At 49.0% G+C, this 21,371-nt stretch overlaps 1 protein-coding gene across 3 annotated transcripts in view; it reads right to left on the minus strand.

Annotated features, from left to right (window-relative positions):
- The window catches only part of LOC125451844 (dynein regulatory complex protein 11-like), a 102,488-nt gene that overhangs the window by 61,792 nt on the left and 19,325 nt on the right, over positions 1-21,371 (minus strand). For all 3 annotated transcript variants that reach the window (XM_059646390.1, XM_059646389.1, XM_059646388.1), the window contains exons 3-8: positions 14,910-15,020; positions 13,581-13,769; positions 11,418-11,489; positions 4,506-4,711; positions 3,533-3,617; positions 200-307 (exon numbers count right to left, since the gene is read on the minus strand). In XM_059646390.1, the coding sequence (XP_059502373.1) occupies positions 200-307; positions 3,533-3,617; positions 4,506-4,711; positions 11,418-11,489; positions 13,581-13,769; positions 14,910-15,020 (771 nt within the window). The remainder of the gene's footprint in view (positions 1-199; positions 308-3,532; positions 3,618-4,505; positions 4,712-11,417; positions 11,490-13,580; positions 13,770-14,909; positions 15,021-21,371) is intronic.

The following is a 21,371-nucleotide window of genomic DNA, read 5'->3' on the forward strand; positions in this document are numbered from 1 at the left end:
GAATGTTGCTGAACATTGTGCAATTATCGGTGAACATCCCCACTTCTGACCTTGTTGATGGTGGAAGGTCATTGATGAAGCAGCTGAAGATGGTTGGGTTCGGTCTATAAAGTACAGTGTATTATCCTGTGCAGTGTACACTCTCCACACAGAGGGGATTTGCCCCCATGTCTTATTGTTTGCTGCAAACTGGGCTCACCTCTGGTTTACTTTTCCCTTTCTTTTCTTTCTTCACCTCTTTCACATTGCCTTTCTTTCCTTTCTGATTTTCTTTCTCTTCCTCTTCAGCAAGAATCTCTGCCAATAGCTGGATTTGGGGTAAAGGCAGGAATGTGAAAGACAGATCCTATAGAACTCCTACGTCAGTGAGCGACAAAACTGCAGGGTATTTGCTATGAAGTTATTAGAGCGAGTGGGGTAGGGTGTGGATCTGATGTTACTATCACATCAGCCATGATCATAGTGAATAGAGGGGTAGGATGGAAAGGTTAAATGGGCTGCTACTGATTTGTAGACAGCTAAGCAATGCAGCAGCATTGGGATTCACAGACACACACACACACACACACACACACACACACACACACACACACACACACACACACACACACACACACACACACACACACAGATATTAGATCCAGGGCTTGATGCCACTACAACAGGTCGTGAGATTAACTTCAGTCATTGCGTCATTTTGTGGCTATTTCCCCAGACGTGTCAGGAAGGGAACAGGTGACCCCCACCTGAGTCTGGGCCTATATGTGACACCTTCCCTCTCTGCCTGGGGAAAACTGAATGTTTGCTGGAATCTCTGAGGGCAGAAAAGAGGCTGTAGGAGGAGGTCACAGGGTCTTGGGTGAGAATTACTGCCCCCACCCCACCCAACCTAGAGACCGGACAGACGAGGGAGTAGATGTGTCTGTCTGCTTGAATTGGCAGCATGGATTGGCTAGAGACCTACTCAAGTGGGCTGTCCAACAAAGAAACAGCAGCTCAATAGGAGGAGCTGGGAGACTCTATGTCCACTTGCCACTGCACTAATTTTGTGGGATCACCAACCAAGATAAACAGCCCCCAACCAGAGACAAGGAAACACTGATGTCACAGGGTGGGCAACATTGACCATCTCCAATTCACCATCACTCTGAAGAAACCAACACCAAGGAAGGGAGTGAATGGGGGGAGTGTGGTAATAGAGGAGTGGGAGAGTATTGGAATGGACGAATGGGGGAGAGTGAACATAGAGAATTGGGAGAGTGAGAGGAGAGGAATAGAGGAGTGTGAGAATTGGGGTTGTTAAAACCAGAGGAATGGGGAGGTAAAGGGTGATGGAATGATAATGGGAGCTATAAAACCAAACAGGCCACATAAAACATTTTCTATTCACAGGGTGTTGGAGTAATTTATTCACTTGGATAGAGGGCTGACGAACCAACTAAAAACAGAGAGTCGGGATAAATGGGTCTTTTTCTGGTTGGCAGCATGTAAGGTGCCACAAGGCCCTACCTATTTACAATCAATCTTACTTACATCATGGATAGAAGGCACTGTCGCCAAGACAACATGAAATAGCTGGGAAAGTAACTTACAATGAGGAAAGAAGAAATGTATAAATGGGTACGGATAGTTTAGGTGCATGAGCCAACATTTGGTGCATGGAATTTAACAGGAATAAGTGTGAGGTCATCCATTTTGGTTGGAACATCAGACGGGAACTTATTATCTAAATGGAAAGAAACTTCAGAATGTTTTGGTGTAGAGGGATCTGGGCGTCAGTGTGCATGAATTACAGAAAACTAGTTGTAGTGCCTGGACCAAAGTCAGCCAGGTGGTCCTAATAGAATATGCGTTCTCTGATTGGGGTTGTTAATCTGCAGATAGGAACAGGAGTGTCAGAGTTACTGATCACTCAGAGCTGGCTCTGAGGGAGTTGGAGCAGTACCAAAACTGTCCACATGTATCTAAGGGGTGACTTGGTGATGGGATACCAGCCTCTGTGGAGTTATTTCACCAGTGTGCAGGTCCGGCAGGTAATATGAAAGGCAAATTGAATTCTGCCATTTGCTGCAAAAGAAATAGAGTATTAAAGTAGGCAAGTGTTGTACAAGCTATTAATGAGACAGTGCCTGGATTATTGCATCACATTTAGCCCTACTACATGAGGAGGAATGTAATTGTATTGGAGGCAGTTCAGAGGAGGCTCACTATATTGATTCCAGAGATGAGGGATTTATCTTGTGATGTGAAATTGAGCAGTTTAAGCTGATACTGTATGGAGTTTGGGAATTTAGAATAATGAAAGGAAATATATTTGATGCAAAGAAGGTGCTAAAGGAGATTGACAATGTAGACGTTTAAAGTTTAAACAAGATGTTTAAAGTTTTGGGGAAGATCTGTAGCTCGGATTGTGGGTGAGGTTGTTGACTTGCTCGCTGAGCTGGGCTTGTTCTCATGCAGGTATTTTGTCTCCATGCCAGGCAACATCATCAGTGCAGCCTCTGATGAAGCGATGCTATTCTACTCCGTTTGGAATTTATACTGCCGGGTCCTTTATGGTGAATTGTGTCATTTATGGTTTTAATCTGTATAGATTTGTACACTCAGACGACGAAGGCCATCAGTTTAATTGGGACAAGGTAACCATAGTGGCCCAAGCCAAATATAGACACACACGGGAATTCCTAGAGGCATGGTTCTCCACCTGTAATGCAATCAACAAGCATGTAAAATTGCACCCCATGTACAAACCCATACAGATCAAAACCAGAAATGACAAATATTCACCATAATGACCGGACAGTATAAATTCCAAGTGGAACAGAATAACATCGCTTCATTGGAGGTTCCACTGATGATGTTACCTGGCATGGTGACAAAATGTCTGAACGAGAACGAGCCAGCTCAGCGAGCGAGTCAACAACCTCACGTAGACAAGATGTTTCCTCATGTGGGGCAATCGAGAATGAGAGGCCATGGTTTTAGGATAGGGCCGAGCAGATTTAAATCAGAGATGGGGAGGAATTACCTCTCTCAAAGGGTGGTGAGTCTGTGGAATTCACTCCCCCGGAGTGTGCTGGATGCTGGGACGTTGGGTCGCTTTAAGAAATGGATAGACAGGTTTTTAATTAGTAACAGGTTGAAAGGTTACGGAGAGTGGGCAGTAAAGTGAAGTTGAAGCCAAGATGAGATCAGCCATGATCATGTCAAATTGAGGAGCAACTGAAGGGGCTGAATGGCCTACTCCTGCTCCAAGTTCTTAGATTCTTATTATGTTCTAAAGATGTTTTGGGTATCTCTGGCTGGGCCAGCATTTATTGCCCTTTCTCTAGTTGCCCTTGAGAAGGTGGGGGTGAGCTGCATTCTTGAACCGTTGCAGTCTGACTGCTGTGGGTTGACCAACAATTCCCTGAAGGAGGGAATTCCAGGGTTTTGGCCCAGTGATCTCCATCTGTGGATTCACTATCATCGTGTGTGTAAAAAATTGAAGGCAACATTTTCTAGAAACTTCTCACTGGAAAGAACGTCCTACCTGGTCTGGTGTTTTCTCAGCAAAGATAATGTCTGAGCCTCCCTGTTCCACAGTGGGATAGTCTGGGAACTTTCCAGAAGTGTTACTGTGGGCACAATGCAGAGTCAGAGACAGAGACAGAGGAAAGGGCTCAATGTCACTGCAGCTTCTGCCAGCTCCTCGGATACGTCAGGAACTGAGCATTCCACACTAATTACAACATCAACACCAGAGGGTCTGTGCCGAGGGAGTGGGTGCATTCAGAGGGTCAGTGCTGAGGGAGTGGGCACTGTCAGAGGGCCAGTGCTGAGGGAGCGCCGCACTTTCGGAGGGTCAGTGCTGATGGAGCGCCGCACTGTCGGAGGGTCAGTGCTGAGGGAGTGGGCACTGTCGGAGGGTCAGTGCTGAGGGAGTGGGCATTGTCGGAGGGTCAGTGCTGAGGAAGTGGGCACTGTCAGAGGGTCAGTGCTGAGGGAGTGGACACTGTTGGAGGGTCAGTGCTGAGGGAGTGGGCACTTTTGGAGGGCCAGTGCTGAGGGAGTGTTGGAGGGTCAGTGCTGAGGGAGCGCCGTACTGTCGGAGGGTCAGTGCTGATGGAGCGCCGCACTGTCGGAGGGTCAGTGCTGAGGGAGTGGGCACTGTTGGAGGGTCAGTGCTGAGGAAGTGGGCACTTTCGGAGGGCCAGTGCTGAGGGAGTGTCGGAGGGTCAGTGCTGAGGGAACGCCGTACTGTCGGAGGGTCAGTGCTGAGGGAGTGGGCACTGTCGGAGGGTAAGTGCTGAGGGAATGTGCATTGCCGGAGGGTCAGTGCTGAGGGAATGGACGCTGTCAGAGAGTCAGTGCCGAGGATCTGGGTATTCCTGTGTTTCAGTTTTGGTTGAGTTTATGTTCAACTGCCTGTTTCTGATTGCTTTTAATACTTCACAGAGCTGAATGGTGGAGAACAGAGTTGGAAGGTTGTGAAAATTATGATGATTCGGGGTGTGGTCCCTTACTAGCACTCGATGAACCAGTGTCGGATCTGTTCTCGATACGTCTCCTTCATGTCAGGGCCCTCAGTATCCATTACAGTCTGCTTGATGAGAGGCTGGGCTTTCTCATACTCAGTTCGGTATTGTTCCTGCAGAAGGTGACGGTTCTCTGCAGTCTCTTTTGCCATCAAATTAACTGCAGATGGTTTGTTCGCATTCTCACTGGGAACCTATGAGCAAACCGCAGTCAGAAGGAGTCATTGAACTCTGCCCTGGACAACCTATCACTGTCCCACACCACCCCAACCCATCACTGTCCCACACCATCCCAACACATCACTTTCCCACATCACCCCAACCCATCACTGTCCCACACCACCCCAACACATCACTTTCCCACATCACCCCAACCCACCACTGTCCCAACCCACCCCAACACATCACTTTCCCACATCACCCCAACCCACCACTGTCCCACACCACCCCAACCCATCAGTGTCCCACACCACCCCAACCCATCACTGTCCCACATTACCCCAACCCATCACTTTCCCACATTACCCCAACGCATCACTGTCCCACACCACCCCAACCCATCACTGTCCCACATTACCCTAACCCATCACTGTCCCACACCACCCCAACCCATCACTGTCCCACACCACCCCAACCCATCACTGTCCCACACCACCCCAACCCATCACTGTCCCACACCACCCCAACCCATCAGTGTCCCACACCACCCCAACCCATCACTGTCCCACACCACCCCAACCTATCACTGTCCCACACCAACCCATCACTGTCCCACACCACCCCAACCCATCAGTGTCCCACACCACCCCAACCCATCAGTGTCCCACACCACCCCAATACATCACTGTCCCACACCACCCCAACCCATCACTGTCCCACATTACCCCAACCCATCAGTGTCCCACATTACCCCAACCCATCAGTGTCCCACACCACCCCAACACATCACTGTCCCACACCACCCCAACCCATCACTGTCCCACATTACCCTAACCCATCACTGTCCCACACCACCCCAAACCATCAGTGTCCCACACCACCCCAACCCATCACTGTCCCACGCCACCCCAACCCATCACTGTCCCACACCACCCCAACACATCATTGTCCCACACCACCCCAACACATCACTGTCCCACACCACCCCAACCCATCACTGTCCCTACCACCCCAACCCATTGCTGCCCCACACCACCCCAACCCATCACTGTCCCACACCACCCCAACCCACCACTGTCCCACACCACCCCAACCCACCACTGTCCCAGGATAGTTCTCCTGATACCTCTGTAAACACATAATTACACTATTCCTAGAATCATAGAAACATCGAAGGTCAGAGCAGGAGGAGGCCATTCAGCCCTTTGAGCCTGCTCTACCATTCATCATGATAGTGTCTGATCATACAACTCAGTAGCCTATTTGTGCTTTCTCCCTATAACCTTTGATCCCTTTCTCCCCAAGTGCGATATGTTGTCACCTCTTGAATATATTCAAATGTTTTGGCATTGACTACTTCCTGTGCTGATGAATTCCACAGACTCACCACTCTTTGGGTAAAGAAATGTAACTCCTTATCTCCGTCCTAAATCATCTCCCCCGAATCCTCATACTGTGGCCCCTGATTCTGGACACACCCACCATCGGGAACATCCTCCCTGCATCTACCCTGTCCAGACCTGTTAGAATTTTATAAGTCTCCATGAGATCCCCCCTCATTTGTCTGAACTCCAGCAAAAACAATCCCAAACTAAACAATCTCTCCTCATGCGTCAGACCCGCCATCCCCAGAATCAGCCTGGTCAACCTTCCCTCAAGAGCAAGAACATCCTTCCTCAGTAAAGATTTACAGGATGCCAGTGCCTGTAACCAAAATGTAAATATATTCCTGCATTCCTGTACTATCAAACCACTGAAATGGTACAGCACAGAAGGTGGCCATTCTTGTCCATGCTGACCCCGAGACACCCAGATGCCATTTCTATCAGTGATAATGGGAACTGCAGATGCTGGAGAATCCAAGGTAACAAAGTGTGGAGCTGGATGAACACAGCCGGCCAAGCAGCATCTCAGGAGCACAAAAGCTGACGTTTCGGGCCTTAATGAAGGGTCTAGGCCCGCAACGTCAGCTTTTGTGCTCCTGAGATGCTGCTTGGCCTGCCGTGTTCCTCTAGCTTCACACTTTGTTATCTGCCATTTCTATTCCGATCTTCCTGCACACAGCCCAAAGCCTAACAGCTTACAGCACTAAACGTGCAGATCCGGGTTCCTTTTTAAAACTGTTTAGGTTTTCCTCCTCCATCACCAACTCAGGCAGCAAATTCCAGACCACATCAGTGGAGCAGGAAAGCTGACGTTTCGGGTCTGGAGCCTTCTTCAGAAAGCACTCAATGCCCCATTTCCTGCTCCTCTGATGCTACCTGGCGTGCTGTGTTCATCCAGCTCTACACTGTCTTATCTCTTACTCCAGCATTGGCAGTTCTTACTAACCTGCTGTATCAAACTGTTTATCCTCACATCCCCTCTAATCCTTCTGCAGTTTAGCTTGAATCTACGAGCCCTGGTTGTTGAATTCTCTGCCAAGTGTAACAAGGATCTCCTGTCTACTCTATCCCAATCCCTCACCATTTTGTATACCTCAATCAACCGCTGAGCCTTCTCTGCCCCAAGGAAAACAACCCCAAACCTCTCCAGTATCTCCTTGTGACTGTAATTCTCCAGCCGTGGTAACATTCTAGTTAACCCTCTGTGCACTCTCTCCAGAATTACATCCTCCCTGTAACATGGTGCACACAATCTGCACACAATATCCAGTTGTGGCCTCACTGGTATCATACAGTTTTATCACTATATCCCTACTTCTGTATTCAATATCTCTGCCAATGAAATAAAGCATTCTATGTACTTTCTTTACACCCCTTACCTACCTGTACTGCTACCTTTAGGGACCCTGGGTCAGATACTGCCCTGGGTCAGACACTGCCCTGGGTCAGACGCTCCCTTGGGTCAGGCAATCCCCTGGGTCACACAGCCCTGGGTCACAGACTGTCACAGTGCGCTTAATGCCTGGACTCTTGCAGTGAAATTGTTTTCTCGGTTTAAGGTACAATTGAAAGGGGTCATCAAATGCATTTGGTTTGAATGTTTATTTTCTCTGAAGCTGCAGAATCCTGCCCTGCCGTTTCCAACTGCCCCTCTCTGGGTTTGCTGAAGCCTTCTGCTCCCTTGCCCTGACCTGGGTTTGTTCCCCACCCCCTCGTTACAGCCCCCAATGCCTCCTGTCCCACTCCTCTGCCCCTCCAAACCAACCCCCTCCCTCTTTCCTCTGTTTACACCCTACTGGGGGCAGGTGGGTTGTGGGGGGGTGGGGGGGGGGTGGCGCAGCGGCACCTGTCCCGGGGGCAAGTGGACTCTGCCTTTAACAGAGTGCGTCTGCAGAGGAGGTGAAGAGGAACGACTGCAGCGCTCTCCCTCCGAGCTTGGAGCAACTGAACTAATTTCCGGACTTGTGTATAATTTTCATATTAGCAGAAAACGTTATCTATATGTTCCTGCAATCTATATCCTATTTGCCGTGTTACCATGGAGATGGGGCTAATAGGAAAATCAATGTTTTTTAAGCGGAATGCAATTTGTCGATTCGGCAAGAGTGTGGCTTTTGTAATAAATGTTACATTAACAGGGATGGAACACGAGCGAGTCCGGGCCGACGATTGGCAGCGAGTCCCATTAAGAGTGAAGGCAGAGAGCAGCTAGTCTCTATCATCAGGCACCACTGTAAATGATGCTGGTAATGACTTTCTAATATGCATCTGGAACAACTTCCTACACTACTGATGTCTTGTCAATGGTCGTATGTCATCAAAAAAATCTCAGCAGTTTATTGCCTCATTGCTTCGCAAATGTATTTTAAATATCATTCGGAACACGCAATTATTTAAAAAGCTGAACTAAACACTCACTAATGGAGAGAAATACCAGTCACCAAAATACATTCATTTCTCAACTGATGAGGAAGTAATTTCAAAGAGAATGTGGGTCTCACTCTCCTCTCCTGCTCACTTTCCACAGAGTGAAGGACATGAATCTCTAACTCCACACTCCAGCATCACACCCATTTCCCCACCGGGCCATCCGTCTGCTTACTGCTGCCCACTCCAGAAACATCCAATCCCTTTCTGTTCAACACACACAGCCTCAGTGTCTGAAACAATGAAACCACCCAGACCAGGGAGCGGGGGAGAGAGAGAGGGACAGAGAAAGAGATAGAGAAACCAGGATCCAACCCATGAAGGCAGAGATGGAGAGAGAACAGGATTAAGCCCAGAGCTGAGAGAAAGAGAAAGACACCAGGTTCAAGCACAGAGCAAGAGTGAGTGAATCCGCACCATTAAATCAGCACCCATTGGATCCTTGTGAGAGTCAGTCTGTGCGTGTATATGTGTCAGTGTGTCAATGTGTGTGCGCGTGTGTGTGCGTGTGCGAGTGTGTCAATGTGTGTGTGTCAATGTGTGTGTGTGCGTGTGTCAGTGCGTCGTGTGTGTGTGTTTGTGTGTGTGTGTGTCTGTGCATCAATGTGTGAGTGTGTGTATGTGTGTGTGCGTGTCAGTGTGTCAATGTGTGTGTGTGTGTGTCTGTGTGGAAGCTCTACCCCAGTGAAGTCTGTTTGTGGGATTCTGAACCCCAGTGAGAGTCTGCGTGTTTGTGTGTGTGTGTGTGTCAATGTGTGTGTGTGTCAGTGTGTTAATGCGTGTGTGTGTGTGTGTGTGTGTGTGTCAATGTGTGTGTGTGTCAGTGTGTCAATGCGTGTGTGTGTGTGTGTGTGTGCGCGCACGCGCACGTGTGGGATTCTGTACCCCAGTGAGAGTCTGTGTGTGTGTGTGTGTGTGTCAGTGTGTCAATGTGTGTGTGTGTGCATGTGCGTGTGCGCACGCGCACGTGTGGGATTCTGTGCCCCAGTGAGAGTCAGTGTGTGTGTGTGTATCTGGCAGCCAGGACTTATAACTGTATAACCACCTCAATGTGGGTGACAGTTAAATGCCTCCTGGGCGATTAATGTTATAGAACTTAGAACAGTACAGCACAGTACAGGCCTTTCGCCCACAATATACCTACTGTAAGATCAAAGCACTAAGCTTTTACATAAGCATGAAGTTTTGTCCCCCATTGGTGATGGCCACATTGTGTGAATGAATTTGTGAAGGTGCTGCTCACACACACACACACACACACACGCACACGCGCGCACACACTGACACATACACACACAGACACGCACACACGCTGACACACACACACACAGACATGCACACACACACAGAGACACACTGGCGCACGTGCGCGCGCACACACACACACACACACACACACATTGACACATTGACACACTCACACACACACACACATTGACACACACACATATACTGACACACATTGACACACACACACACACATTGACACACACACATATACTGACACACAGATACACTGATGCACGCAGACACACATACACACACACTGACACACATATACTGACACACACAGACACACTGATGCATGCACACACACACATACACACGCACTGACGCATACAGGCTGACACACACACACACACACATACGCACACATACACACACACACAGACACAGACACACACACACACACACCTACACACGCACATATACTGAGACACACAGACACACTGATGCATGCACACACACACATACACGCACACTGACACATACACTGACACACACACACAGACAGGCACACACGCTGACACACACACACACAGGCACAAACACACACACACAGACACACTGACACACACACATATACTAACACACACAGATACAATGATGCATGCAGACACACACATACACACATACTGACACATACAGACTTACACGCACACACACACACACACACACACACACATACACACACACTGACACATACAGACTGACACACACACATGCTGACACACACACGCACAGGCACAAACACACACACACAGACACACTGACACACGCACATATACTGACACATACAGATACACTGATGCACGCAGACACACACATACACACATACTGACAAATACAGACTTACACACACACAGACATGCGCACACACACAGACACGCACACACACAGACACATACACACACACACACACACACACACACAGACATACTGATGCACGCAGACACACACATTGACACATACAGACTGACACACACACACATATACATACACACACAGACACGCACACACACACACACACACAGAGGCACACATACACACACACACACACACAAACACACACACACACAGACACACACACATATATTGACACACACAGGCACACTGATGCACGCACACACACACATACACACACACATACACACGCACACACATACGCACACACACACACACACACACACAGACACACACACATATACTGACACACACAGACACACTGATGCACGCAGACACACACATACACACACACTGACACATACAGACTGACACACACACACACATACATACACACACACAGACACGCACACACGTTGGTACACACACACACAGACACAGACACACACACAGACACACTGATGCACACATACACACACACACACACATATACTGACACACACAGACACACTGATGCATGCAGACACACACATACACATGCACTGACACATACAGGCTTACACACACACACACACACACACACACACACACACACAAGCACACACATATACTGACACACACAGACACACTGATGCCTGCAGACACACACATACAAACGCACTGACACATACAGACTGACACACGCACACACACACACACACACACACACACACACACACACACACACAGATTACTCTGTACTCACCATTCCAATAAATTCAAATTCCTCATCCCTCTGGCGCACGGTTTTTTTCCTCTGGCTATAACCTTTCCAAGTCTGTAGAGAGAACACAATCATACTCCTTACCGTCTCCCTGTACCACACTCTCTGTTCCAGTGGAGACGTTCCAGTTCAGTACTATCCCAAACCTCCCATTCTCTGTGTTGGGAACAATCTGGGATCAGTCAGAAGAGGCAAACATTCTGGTGCCAGTGCCATCTGTGAAAGGCCATAGAGTATGGCATGATCGGCCCAGAAGCAAAAACAAGAGTTACAACAGAAACTCAGCAGTGCGGAGAGAGAAAGCAGAGTTAATGTTTCAGGTCTGTGCTGCTCAGTGCAGAGCTACTGTGTAGTACAGACACTTACCCTTAATGGGACAGCAACAGAAGAGTGGTGACCCTGAGAGAGGTTAGCACCACAGCTGTGCCATCACCAGCTTCTTGTCTCTGTGTCTGTCTCAAGAGCAGTGGCAGACAGCGGCAAGGCCAGGTTGGGCTCCCTCCTGCTGAGAGACAACAGGCCAGAGAGCAAGGGACAGGGTCAGGGATGGGAGCAACATCCAGGTCAGCTCCAACCAGAGTGTTCGTGAGTGAGAGTGAAAGAGCGAGTGAGTGTGAGAGAGTGAGTGTGAGAGAGCGAGTGAGTGTGAGAGAGTGGGTGTGAGAGAGTGAGTGAATGTGACAGGATGAGTGTGAGTGAGTGAATGAGAGAGTGAGTGAGTGTGAGGAAGTGAGTGTGAAAAAGTGAGTGAATGTGACAGAATGAGTGTGAGAGAGTGAATGACTGTGAGAGAGTGACTGTGAGAATGAGTGAGTGTGAGAGAGTGAGTATGAATGAGTGTGAGAGGAGAGTGAGTGTGAGAGAGAGTGAGTGTGACAGAGTGAGACTGACTGAGTGCAAAGGGAGGGAGTACGTGAGGGGAGTGAGTGTGAGGAGAGTCAGTGGAGGACTTGAAGCTGGGGTTTGTCACCTCCGTGGCCTGGGTCAGTGTTTCTGACACAGTGGCCCTTGTAACAGTGTGAGCTACTGCTGTGTCTGAGATGAGCTGCCATCTGTGGATCAGACTGTGCCCAGGTTGATCTGGGGAGATTGGTCTGTCTCTTGGACACTGGTATTTGGGGTGATTACTGAGGGAGTGGAGCCTGAGATGTTGGTGCCCTGTGTGCAGAATGTGACATGGTCATGTTGGCAGTTGGCTCTGTCTGAGCTGGGATTAAAGAGGTGAGTTACTGATACTGGCAAAAAGCAATAATCACTGTCTCTCAGTATCTACCTGTTCCCTCAGTATAGAATCTGCACAGTGTGGAAACAGGCCATTCAGCCCATTGAGTCCACAACGACCCTCCATAGAGCATCACACCCATTCCCCATCCTATTCCTGTAACCCTGCACTGATTCATCAAACCTGCACATCCCTGGACACTATGGGACAATTTCCCATGGCCAATCCCACCCTAACCTGTACATCCCTGGGCACTACGGGACAATTTAGCACGGCCAATTCCACCCTAACCTGCACACCCCTGGGCACTATGGGACAATTTCCCACGGCCAACCCACCCAAACCCACACATCCCTGAGCACTATGGGGTAATTTATGGACCCCTACTCCAAGAATCCTGAGGTCTCCAAAACACCATACAATCCCCTAGAGCCATTTGGTTCACAGTGACCCCACACCCCCACACCCAGGCCCAGTCTCAGTGCCCCCCTCACCCCAGCCTAGTCTCGGTTTACCCCACCCCAGCCCAGTCTCAATGCAACCCCAATCCAGGCCCAGTGCCAGTGCCCCTCCCACGCCAGACCCAGTCTCAGTGCCCCTTCACCCCTAGGCCCAGTCTCAGTGACCACCACCCCCAGGACCAGTCTCACTGCACCTCGCCACCACACCCCCCACCCCCAGACCCAGTTTCAGCACCCCTCCCACCCCACAATTCCCAGGCCCAGTCTCAGAGCCCCCAACCGCAGGTCCAGTCTCACTGTGCTCCCCACCCCCACCCCCAACCCAGTCTCAGGCCGCACACCCCTCCGACCCCCAGGCCCGGTCTCACTGAGCTCCCCACCCCCCCACCCCCAGACCCAGTCTCAGGCCCCATACCCCTCTGACCCCCAGGCCTTGTGTGTTTGCCCCTTGGCTCGGCCTACCTTTTGGATGAGCGTTGCAGCCTCAGCGGGCTGCATGGTGACAGGGGGCAGTAATTTCCTGTTCTTCTCCCTCTGCTCTTCCCTCCAGATGTCCCTCATGATTCGGGCCCTGAGGCGGCCTTGTCGGGCCCGCTCCGCGATCTGGATGATCCGAACCGCTTCGTCTGTGCTCTGGGGGACCTCCTTCTCCTGCAACACAGAGACACTTCAAAGGTCACTGTCCCTCTGCCCCATCCCTACCCCCACAACATATTCACAGGAGCTTCAGGGAATGAGGCCAGAATCTCACAGAAACTTCTAGAATTCTAACAGGACAGGACAGGGTCCACACAGGAAGGACGTTCTTGATGACCGGGGAATCCAGAACCAGGGGTTACAGCCAAAGGATGCTGGGTAGGCCATTTAGTTCTGAGATGGGGAAAAATATCTTCACCCAGAGAGTGGGGAATGAGCCTGTGGAATTCTCTGTCAAGGAAAGTGGTTAAGACCAAAAACATTGAATATTTCTAAGAAGGAGTTAGATACAGTTCTTGGGCAAAATTGGTCAAGGGTTATGTTGGAGGAAGCAAATGGGGAAGGAGGTTTGAAGGGCTGAATGGCCTACCCCTGCCCCTATTTTTGATGCATCAGTGAGTGAGTGACTTTGGACCTGTGCCCCCAAGAGGGAGGGAAGGAAGCGTATCCACCATCTACAAGGCACAAGTCAGGAGTGTGATGGAATACTCCCCACTTGCCTGGATGGGTGCAGCCCAAACAACACTCAAGAAGCTTGACACCATCCAGGACAAAGCAGCCGCTTGATTGACTCCACAAGCACCCCATTCCCTCCCCCACCGACACTCAGTAGCAGCAGTGTGTACCATCTACAAGATGCCCTGCAGAGATTCACCAAACATCCTCAGACAGCACCTTCCAAACCCACAAGCACTTCCATCTAGAAGGACAAGGGCAGCAGATACATGGGAGCACCACCCCCTGCAAGTTCCCCTCCAGGCCCCTCACCATCCTGACTTGGAAATATATCACCGTTCCCTTACTATCACTGAGTCAAAATCCTGGAATTCCCTCCCTCAGGGCAATGTGGATCTACCTACAACAGGTAGACTACAGGTTCAAGAAGGCAGCTCATGCCCACCTTCTCAAGGGGCAACTAGGGACGGGCAATAAATCCTGGGCCCAGCCAGTGATGACCATGTCCCAAGAATAAATAAACTTATATTTAAGTCTGCCCCGGGTCACCAAGCCTGTGTCAAATGTTCAAGGTCAGTCTGTACTGTGGGGTACATGATTGCTCTTGGAGCTGGTTCTGAACCTCACTCTGATCCTCACCTTGGTCACTGCCTCCTCCTGCAACAGCTTCACAAAAAACTGCCTCCGCTCCTCCCGAAGTTTCACCGCTTTCCGGGAAAAATACTTCGGGATTGGGATCTCCACGTTGCTCTGGAATAGAGAAAATTAAATTGAGCAATGATCCGGAGTATGGTGAGATGCAGATAGACTGAGTGTGTATGAGACAGAGCGACAGAGAGAGAGAGAGAAAGACTGAGAGAGGGAGAGGGGGAGGCAGTGAGAGAGAGAGAGAGAGGAAGAGAAAAAGAGGGAGGCATAGAGAGAGTAAGAGTGTATGCGATAGACAGAGGCAGGAGAGAGGAAAGAATGAATATGAGAGGACAGGGAGGTACTGAGACAGAGAGAGGTCACTGAGAAGGAGAGGCAGGTTTGGAGTGTCAGACATGGGGATATAGAAAGACAGACAGAAATACACAGAAAGGGAAACAGAGACAGAGAAGAACATTGAGAAAAAGATCAAATTGGGACAGAGTCCCTCTCTCTCTCTGTCTCTCTTTAAGAAAGTTTCCTAAATCAATATGTAGAGGGCCCTTCTGGGGAGGGTGCAACCCTGGACTTCCTCTTAGGAAACAAGGTTGGGCAAGTGACTGAAGTGTCAGTCAGAGAGTGCTTTGGGTCCAATGACCATAACTCTCTGTTTTAACGTAGTGATGGAAAAAATTAGGGCAGGTCCACAGGTTAAGGTGCTAAACTGGAGCAAGGCCAATTTTGGGGCCATTAGGCAGGACCTAGCAACAGTCAATTGGGTTAGTCTGTTTGAAAGAAAAGGAACGATTGGCAAATAGGAGTGTGATAAAAAAAGTATTTTAAAGGTGTGATACCAAGAGCCAGGGACATTATGTCCCTGTGAGGGTGAAGGGAAAAGCTGGCAGGTTTAGGGATCCCTCACTGATGAAGTATATTGAGGCTCTGGTCAGGAAAAAGAAGGCAGCGTACGTTGGGTTTAAGCTATCGGTCTCAAGTGAATCTCTAGATGACTATAAAAAGTGTAGGAACGCACTTAAGATGGATATCAGAAGAGCAACAAGAGGATATGAGGTGGATCTGGCAGATAAGGTCAAAGATAATCCCACGAGGTTCTATAGCTAAATGGAGATTAAGAGGGTGCTTGGGGAGAGACTAGGTCCCCTTAAAGATCAGCATGGTCATCTATCTGCGTAGAGCCACAGGAGATGGAGGAGATTTTTAATGAATATTTCTCCCCAATGTTTAATGAGGAGAGTGTGATGGAAATAAGGGAAACAAGTGGGGATGGTTTGGATCACGTACATATTACCAGAGAGGAGGTGTTTGCAGCCTTAAAGCACATTAATGTGGATAAATCCCCTGGGCCTGACCGAGTCCACCCTCGGACGTTGTGGGAGGTCGGGAGGAAAGTGCAGAGACTCTGGGAGATACATTTGCTTCATCTTTATCCACTGGTGAAGTTCCAGAAGACTGGATAGTGGCTAATGTTGCTGCATTGTTTAAGGAGGTAACAAAGACAAGCCAGAGAACCACAGGCCAGTCAGCCTGACATCAGTGGTGGGCAAGTTATTGCAGAGGATACTGAGGGACAGGATCAACCAATATTTGGAAAGCCAGGGTCTGATTAGGGATAGTCAGCATGGATTGGTGCACGGGAAGTCACGTCTGACAAAGATGGAACCAAAAGAAGAGATGAGGATAGGGCAGTGGATATTGCCTATATGGACTTTAGTGAGACCTTTGACAAGATCCAACACAACAGGCTCATCATGAAGGTTAAGTTGCATGGGATCCAGGGAGATCTGACTGAGTGTGTGTGAGACAGAGCAACAGAGAGAGAGAGAGAGAGAGAGAGAGAGAAGGGGGGTGCAGAAAGAGAGGCAGTGAGAGCGAGAGAGAGGAAGAGAAAAAGAGAGAGACATAATTGGACTCAAAACTGGCTCAATGGTGAGAAGTAGAGGGTGATGAATTCTGAGAATCCCTACAGTGTCGATACAGGCCCTTTGGCCCAAAAAGTCCAAACTGACCCTCAGTGCACATCCCCACCCCCACCCCCCCAGATCCATCCCCCTATAACCTATGAGCAATTTAGCATGGTCAGCCCGTCTAGCCTGCAAATCGTTGGACTGTGGGAGGAAACCGAAGGAAACCCACACAGACCCGGGGAGAATGTGCAAACTCCACACAGACAGTCGCCCGAAGGTGGGGGAGTTGATCCCAGGTCCCTGGCGCTGTGAGGCAGCAGTGCTGACCACTGAGCCACCGTGCCACCCAAAGTGTTGAAGGTATTTTTTGGACCATAGGCCTGTGACTGGTGGTGTGCCACAGGGGTCAGTGCTGGGACCTTTGTTTATTTGTTACTTACATAAATGATCTGGATGTGAATGTACAAGGAATGATTAGTAAGTTTGCGGGTGATACAAAGTTAGCAGGTATCGCTGATCACGAAGAAAGTTATCAAAAATCACAGAGGGATCTTCATCAGATGGGGAAGTGGGCTGAGGATAGGCAAATGCAATTCAATACAGATAAGACTTTGGAAAGTCAAACTGAGGTAGGACTTATACAGTAAATGGTAAGGTCCTGAGGAGTGTTGTGGAACAGAGGGACCGAGGAGTAGAAGTACACAGTTCATTGAAAGCATCATCACAGGTAGACAGGGTGGTGAAGAGACCATTTAACATGCTGGCCTTCATAAATTGAGGCATCGAGTACAGGCGTTAGGATTTTATGTTACAGTTACAAGAGTCTTTGCTGAGGCTGCACCCGGAGTATTGTGTACAGTTTTGGTCACCCTGTTGTAGGGTTAGTTAAACTGGAGAGTGTGCAAAGAAGATTTCTGAGGATGTTGCCAGGACTAGTAGGCCTGAGTTATAGGGAGAGGTTGGCCAGTATAGGACTTTATTCCTTGGAACGTAGGAGAATGAGGGGAGACCTTACTGAGGTGTATAAAATCATGAGAGCTGTAGATAGAATGAAAGCATACAGTCTTTTTCCCAGGGATGGGGAATTGAAAACTAGAAGGGCATAAGTTTAAAGTGAGAGGGGAAAGATTTAAGGGGTATCTGATGGGTAACTTCTTCACACAGAGAGTGATGTGGAATGTGCTGCCAGGGAAAGCAGTTCAGGCAGGTACAATAGCAACATTTAGAAAACATTTGGATAGTACATGGATAGGAAGGATTTAGAGGGATATGGACCAAATGTGGCCAATTGGAACTAGCTGAATCAGCGTGGTCAGTATGGACCAGTGTGGGCTGAAGGGCCTGTTTCCATGCTGTATTACTCTATGACTCTCTATCTCACTCTCCCTTTCCTTCTCTCTTTGCCACTATCTGTCTCTCTAGCTATCTCCCTTTCTTTCTCACTCTCTCTCCCACTTTCTATCTCTTGCTCTCTGTCTCTCTCTTCTTCTCTCTGTCTCTATTTCTCTTTCTGTCTCTTTCTCTCCCTCTCCCTCTGTGTCTCTCACTCTCTTTGTCTCCCTCCCTCTCTCCCCCGTTCTTCTTACTATCTCTCTCTCTTTCTCTCTCCCCCCCTCCTCCTCTCTCTCTCGTTCTCTCTCCCCCCTCCTATCCTCTCTCTCTCGTTCTCTCTCCCTCTCCCACTCCCTGCCTCTCTATCTCACTCTCCCCAACATTCTCCCTCTCATTCTGCTGCTTGACGCCCAGTATGTGGTTTAGCATTGAAATAGTTAGTTGGTGCTGGCTGTCGAGTTTGCTTGTAGTTCAGGGAGTTTTTGGATAGTGAGGTCTGGTTGCAGACAGCTGCTGTACACCAACAGCTGGGATAATGTTGGTGTGTCTGAGGGGCTGCTCCTCATTAGGAATGGAATGTGTTTTCATCACTGTGCTGCCTTCTGGAGAGATATGGCTGAAATGAGAGGGACAGCCTCGAGAGAGCGACTGGAGACTGCCTTTATGGGCTGGACTGTCAGGGGCGGCACAGTGGCTCAGTGGTCAGCACTGCAGCCTCACAGCGCCAGGGACCCGGGTTCGATTCCAGCCTCAGACAACTATCTGTGTGGAGTTTGCACATTCTCCCTGTGTCTGCATGGGTTTCCTCTGGATGCTCCAGTTTCTTCCCACAGTCCAAGGATGTGCAGGCTAGATGGATCGGCCATGCTAAATTGCCTCTAGTTTTCAGGGGTGTGTGGGACGCTTCAAGGGGCGGTGTGGGCTTGTTGGGCCGAAGGGCCTGTTTCCACACTGTAGGGAATCTAATCTAATCTCATCTAATCTGTCACTCACGGTGATTAGAGTGAGGTCAGACAGATAGAACATAGAACATAGAACAGTACAGCACAGAACAGGCCCTTCAGCCCACAATGTTGTGCCGACCATTGATCCTCATGTATGCACCCTCAAATTTCTGTGACCATATACATGTCCAGCAGTCTCTTAAATGACCCCAATGACCTTGCTTCCACAACTGCTGCTGGCAACGCATTCCATGCTCTCACAACTCTCTGCGTAAAGAACCTGCCTCCGACATCCCCTCTATACATTCCACCAACCAGCTTAAAACTATGACCCCTCGTGCTAGCCATTTCTGCCCTGGGAAATAGTCTCTGGCTATCAACTCTATCTATGCCTCTCATTATCTTGTATACCTCAATTAGGTCCCCTCTCCTCCTCCTTTTCTCCAATGAAAAGAGACCGAGCTCAGTCAACCTCTCTTCATAAGATAAGCCCTCTAGTCCAGGCAGCATCCTGGTAAACCTCCTCTGAACCCTCTCCAAAGCATCCACATCTTTCCTATAATAGGGCGCCCAGAACTGGACGCAGTATTCCAAGTGCGGTCTAACCAAAGTTTTATAGAGCTGCAACAAGATCTCACGACTCTTAAACTCAATCCCCCTGTTAATGAAAGCCAAAACACCATATGCTTTCTTAACAACCCTGTCCACTTGGGTGGCCATTTTAAGGGATCTATGTATCTGCACACCAAGATCCCTCTGTTCCTCCACACTGCCAAGAATCCTATCCTTAATCCTGTACTCAGCTTTCAAATTCGACCTTCCAAAATGCATCACCTCGCATTTATCCAGGTTGAACTCCATCTGCCACCTCTCAGCCCATCTCTGCATCCTGTCAATGTCCCGCTGCAGCCTACAACAGCCCTCTACACTGTCAACGACACCTCCGACCTTTGTGTCATCTGCAAACTTGCTGACCCATCCTTCAATCCCCTCATCCAAGTCATTAATAAAAATTACAAACAGTAGAGGCCCAAGGACAGAGCCCTGTGGAACCCCACTCACCACTGACTTCCAGGCAGAATATTTTCCTTCTACTACCACTCGCTGTCTTCTGTTGGTCAGCCAATTCTGTATCCAAGCAGCTAAGTTCCCCTGTATCCCATTCCTCCTGACCTTCTGAATGAGCCTACCATGGGGAACCTTATCAAATGCCTTACTGAAGTCCATATACACCACATCCACAGCTCGACCCTCATCAACTTTTCTAGTCACATCCTCAAAAAACTCGATAAGGTTTGTAAGGCATGACCTACCCCTCACAAAGCTGTGTTGACTGTATTTGATCAAGCCATGCTCTTCCAGATGGTCATAAATCTTATCCCTCAGAATCCTTTCTAACACCTTGCAGGCGACAGACGTGAGTCTTACTGGTCTATAATTGCCGGGGATTTCCCTATTTCCTTTCTTGAAGAGAGGAATTACATTTGCCTCTCTCCAGTCCTCAGGTACGACTGCAGTGGAGAGCGAGGATGCAAAGATCTTCGCAAGTGGCAAAGCAATTGCATTTCTCGCTTCCCAAAGCAGCCGAGGACAAATCTGGTCCGGGCCTGGCAACCTGTCAATCTTAATGTTTGACAAAATTTTCAGCACATCAGCTTCGTCTATCTCTATCCATTCCAGCATGCACACCTGCTCTTCAAAGGTTTCATTCACTACAAAGTTCGTTTCTTTCGTAAAGACAGAAGCAAAAAACTCATTTAGGGCTTCCCCTACCTCCTCAGGCTCCACACACAAGTTCCCTATGCTATCCCTGATCGGCCCTACTCTTTCTTTGACCATTCTCTTATTCCTCACCTAAGTGTAAAATGCCTTTGTGTTTTCCCGGATTCCTTCTGCCAAGCCTTTCTCGTGCCCCCTCCTGGCTCTCCTCAGGCCATTTTTGAGCTCCTTCCTTGCCTGCATGTAATCCTCTCTAGCTGAACTTGACCCTAGCTTCCTCCACCTTATGTAAGCTACCTTCTTCCTTTTCACAAGAAGCTCCACCGCTCTCGTCATCCAAGGTTCCTTTATCTTACCCCTTCTTGCCTGTCTCAGAGGGACATATTTACTCATCACTCCCAACAACTGTTCATTAAACAGTCTCCACATGTCTATAGTTCCCTTACCATGGAACAACTGCTCCCAGTCCATGCTTCCTAACTCATGTCTAATCGCATCATAGTTTCCTCTTCCCCAATTAAATATCCTCCCATTTTGCCTAATCCTCTCCTTCT

This window comes from Stegostoma tigrinum, chromosome 5 (assembly GCF_030684315.1).
Source record: "Stegostoma tigrinum isolate sSteTig4 chromosome 5, sSteTig4.hap1, whole genome shotgun sequence".
Classification (NCBI taxonomy): Eukaryota; Metazoa; Chordata; class Chondrichthyes; order Orectolobiformes; family Stegostomatidae; genus Stegostoma; species Stegostoma tigrinum.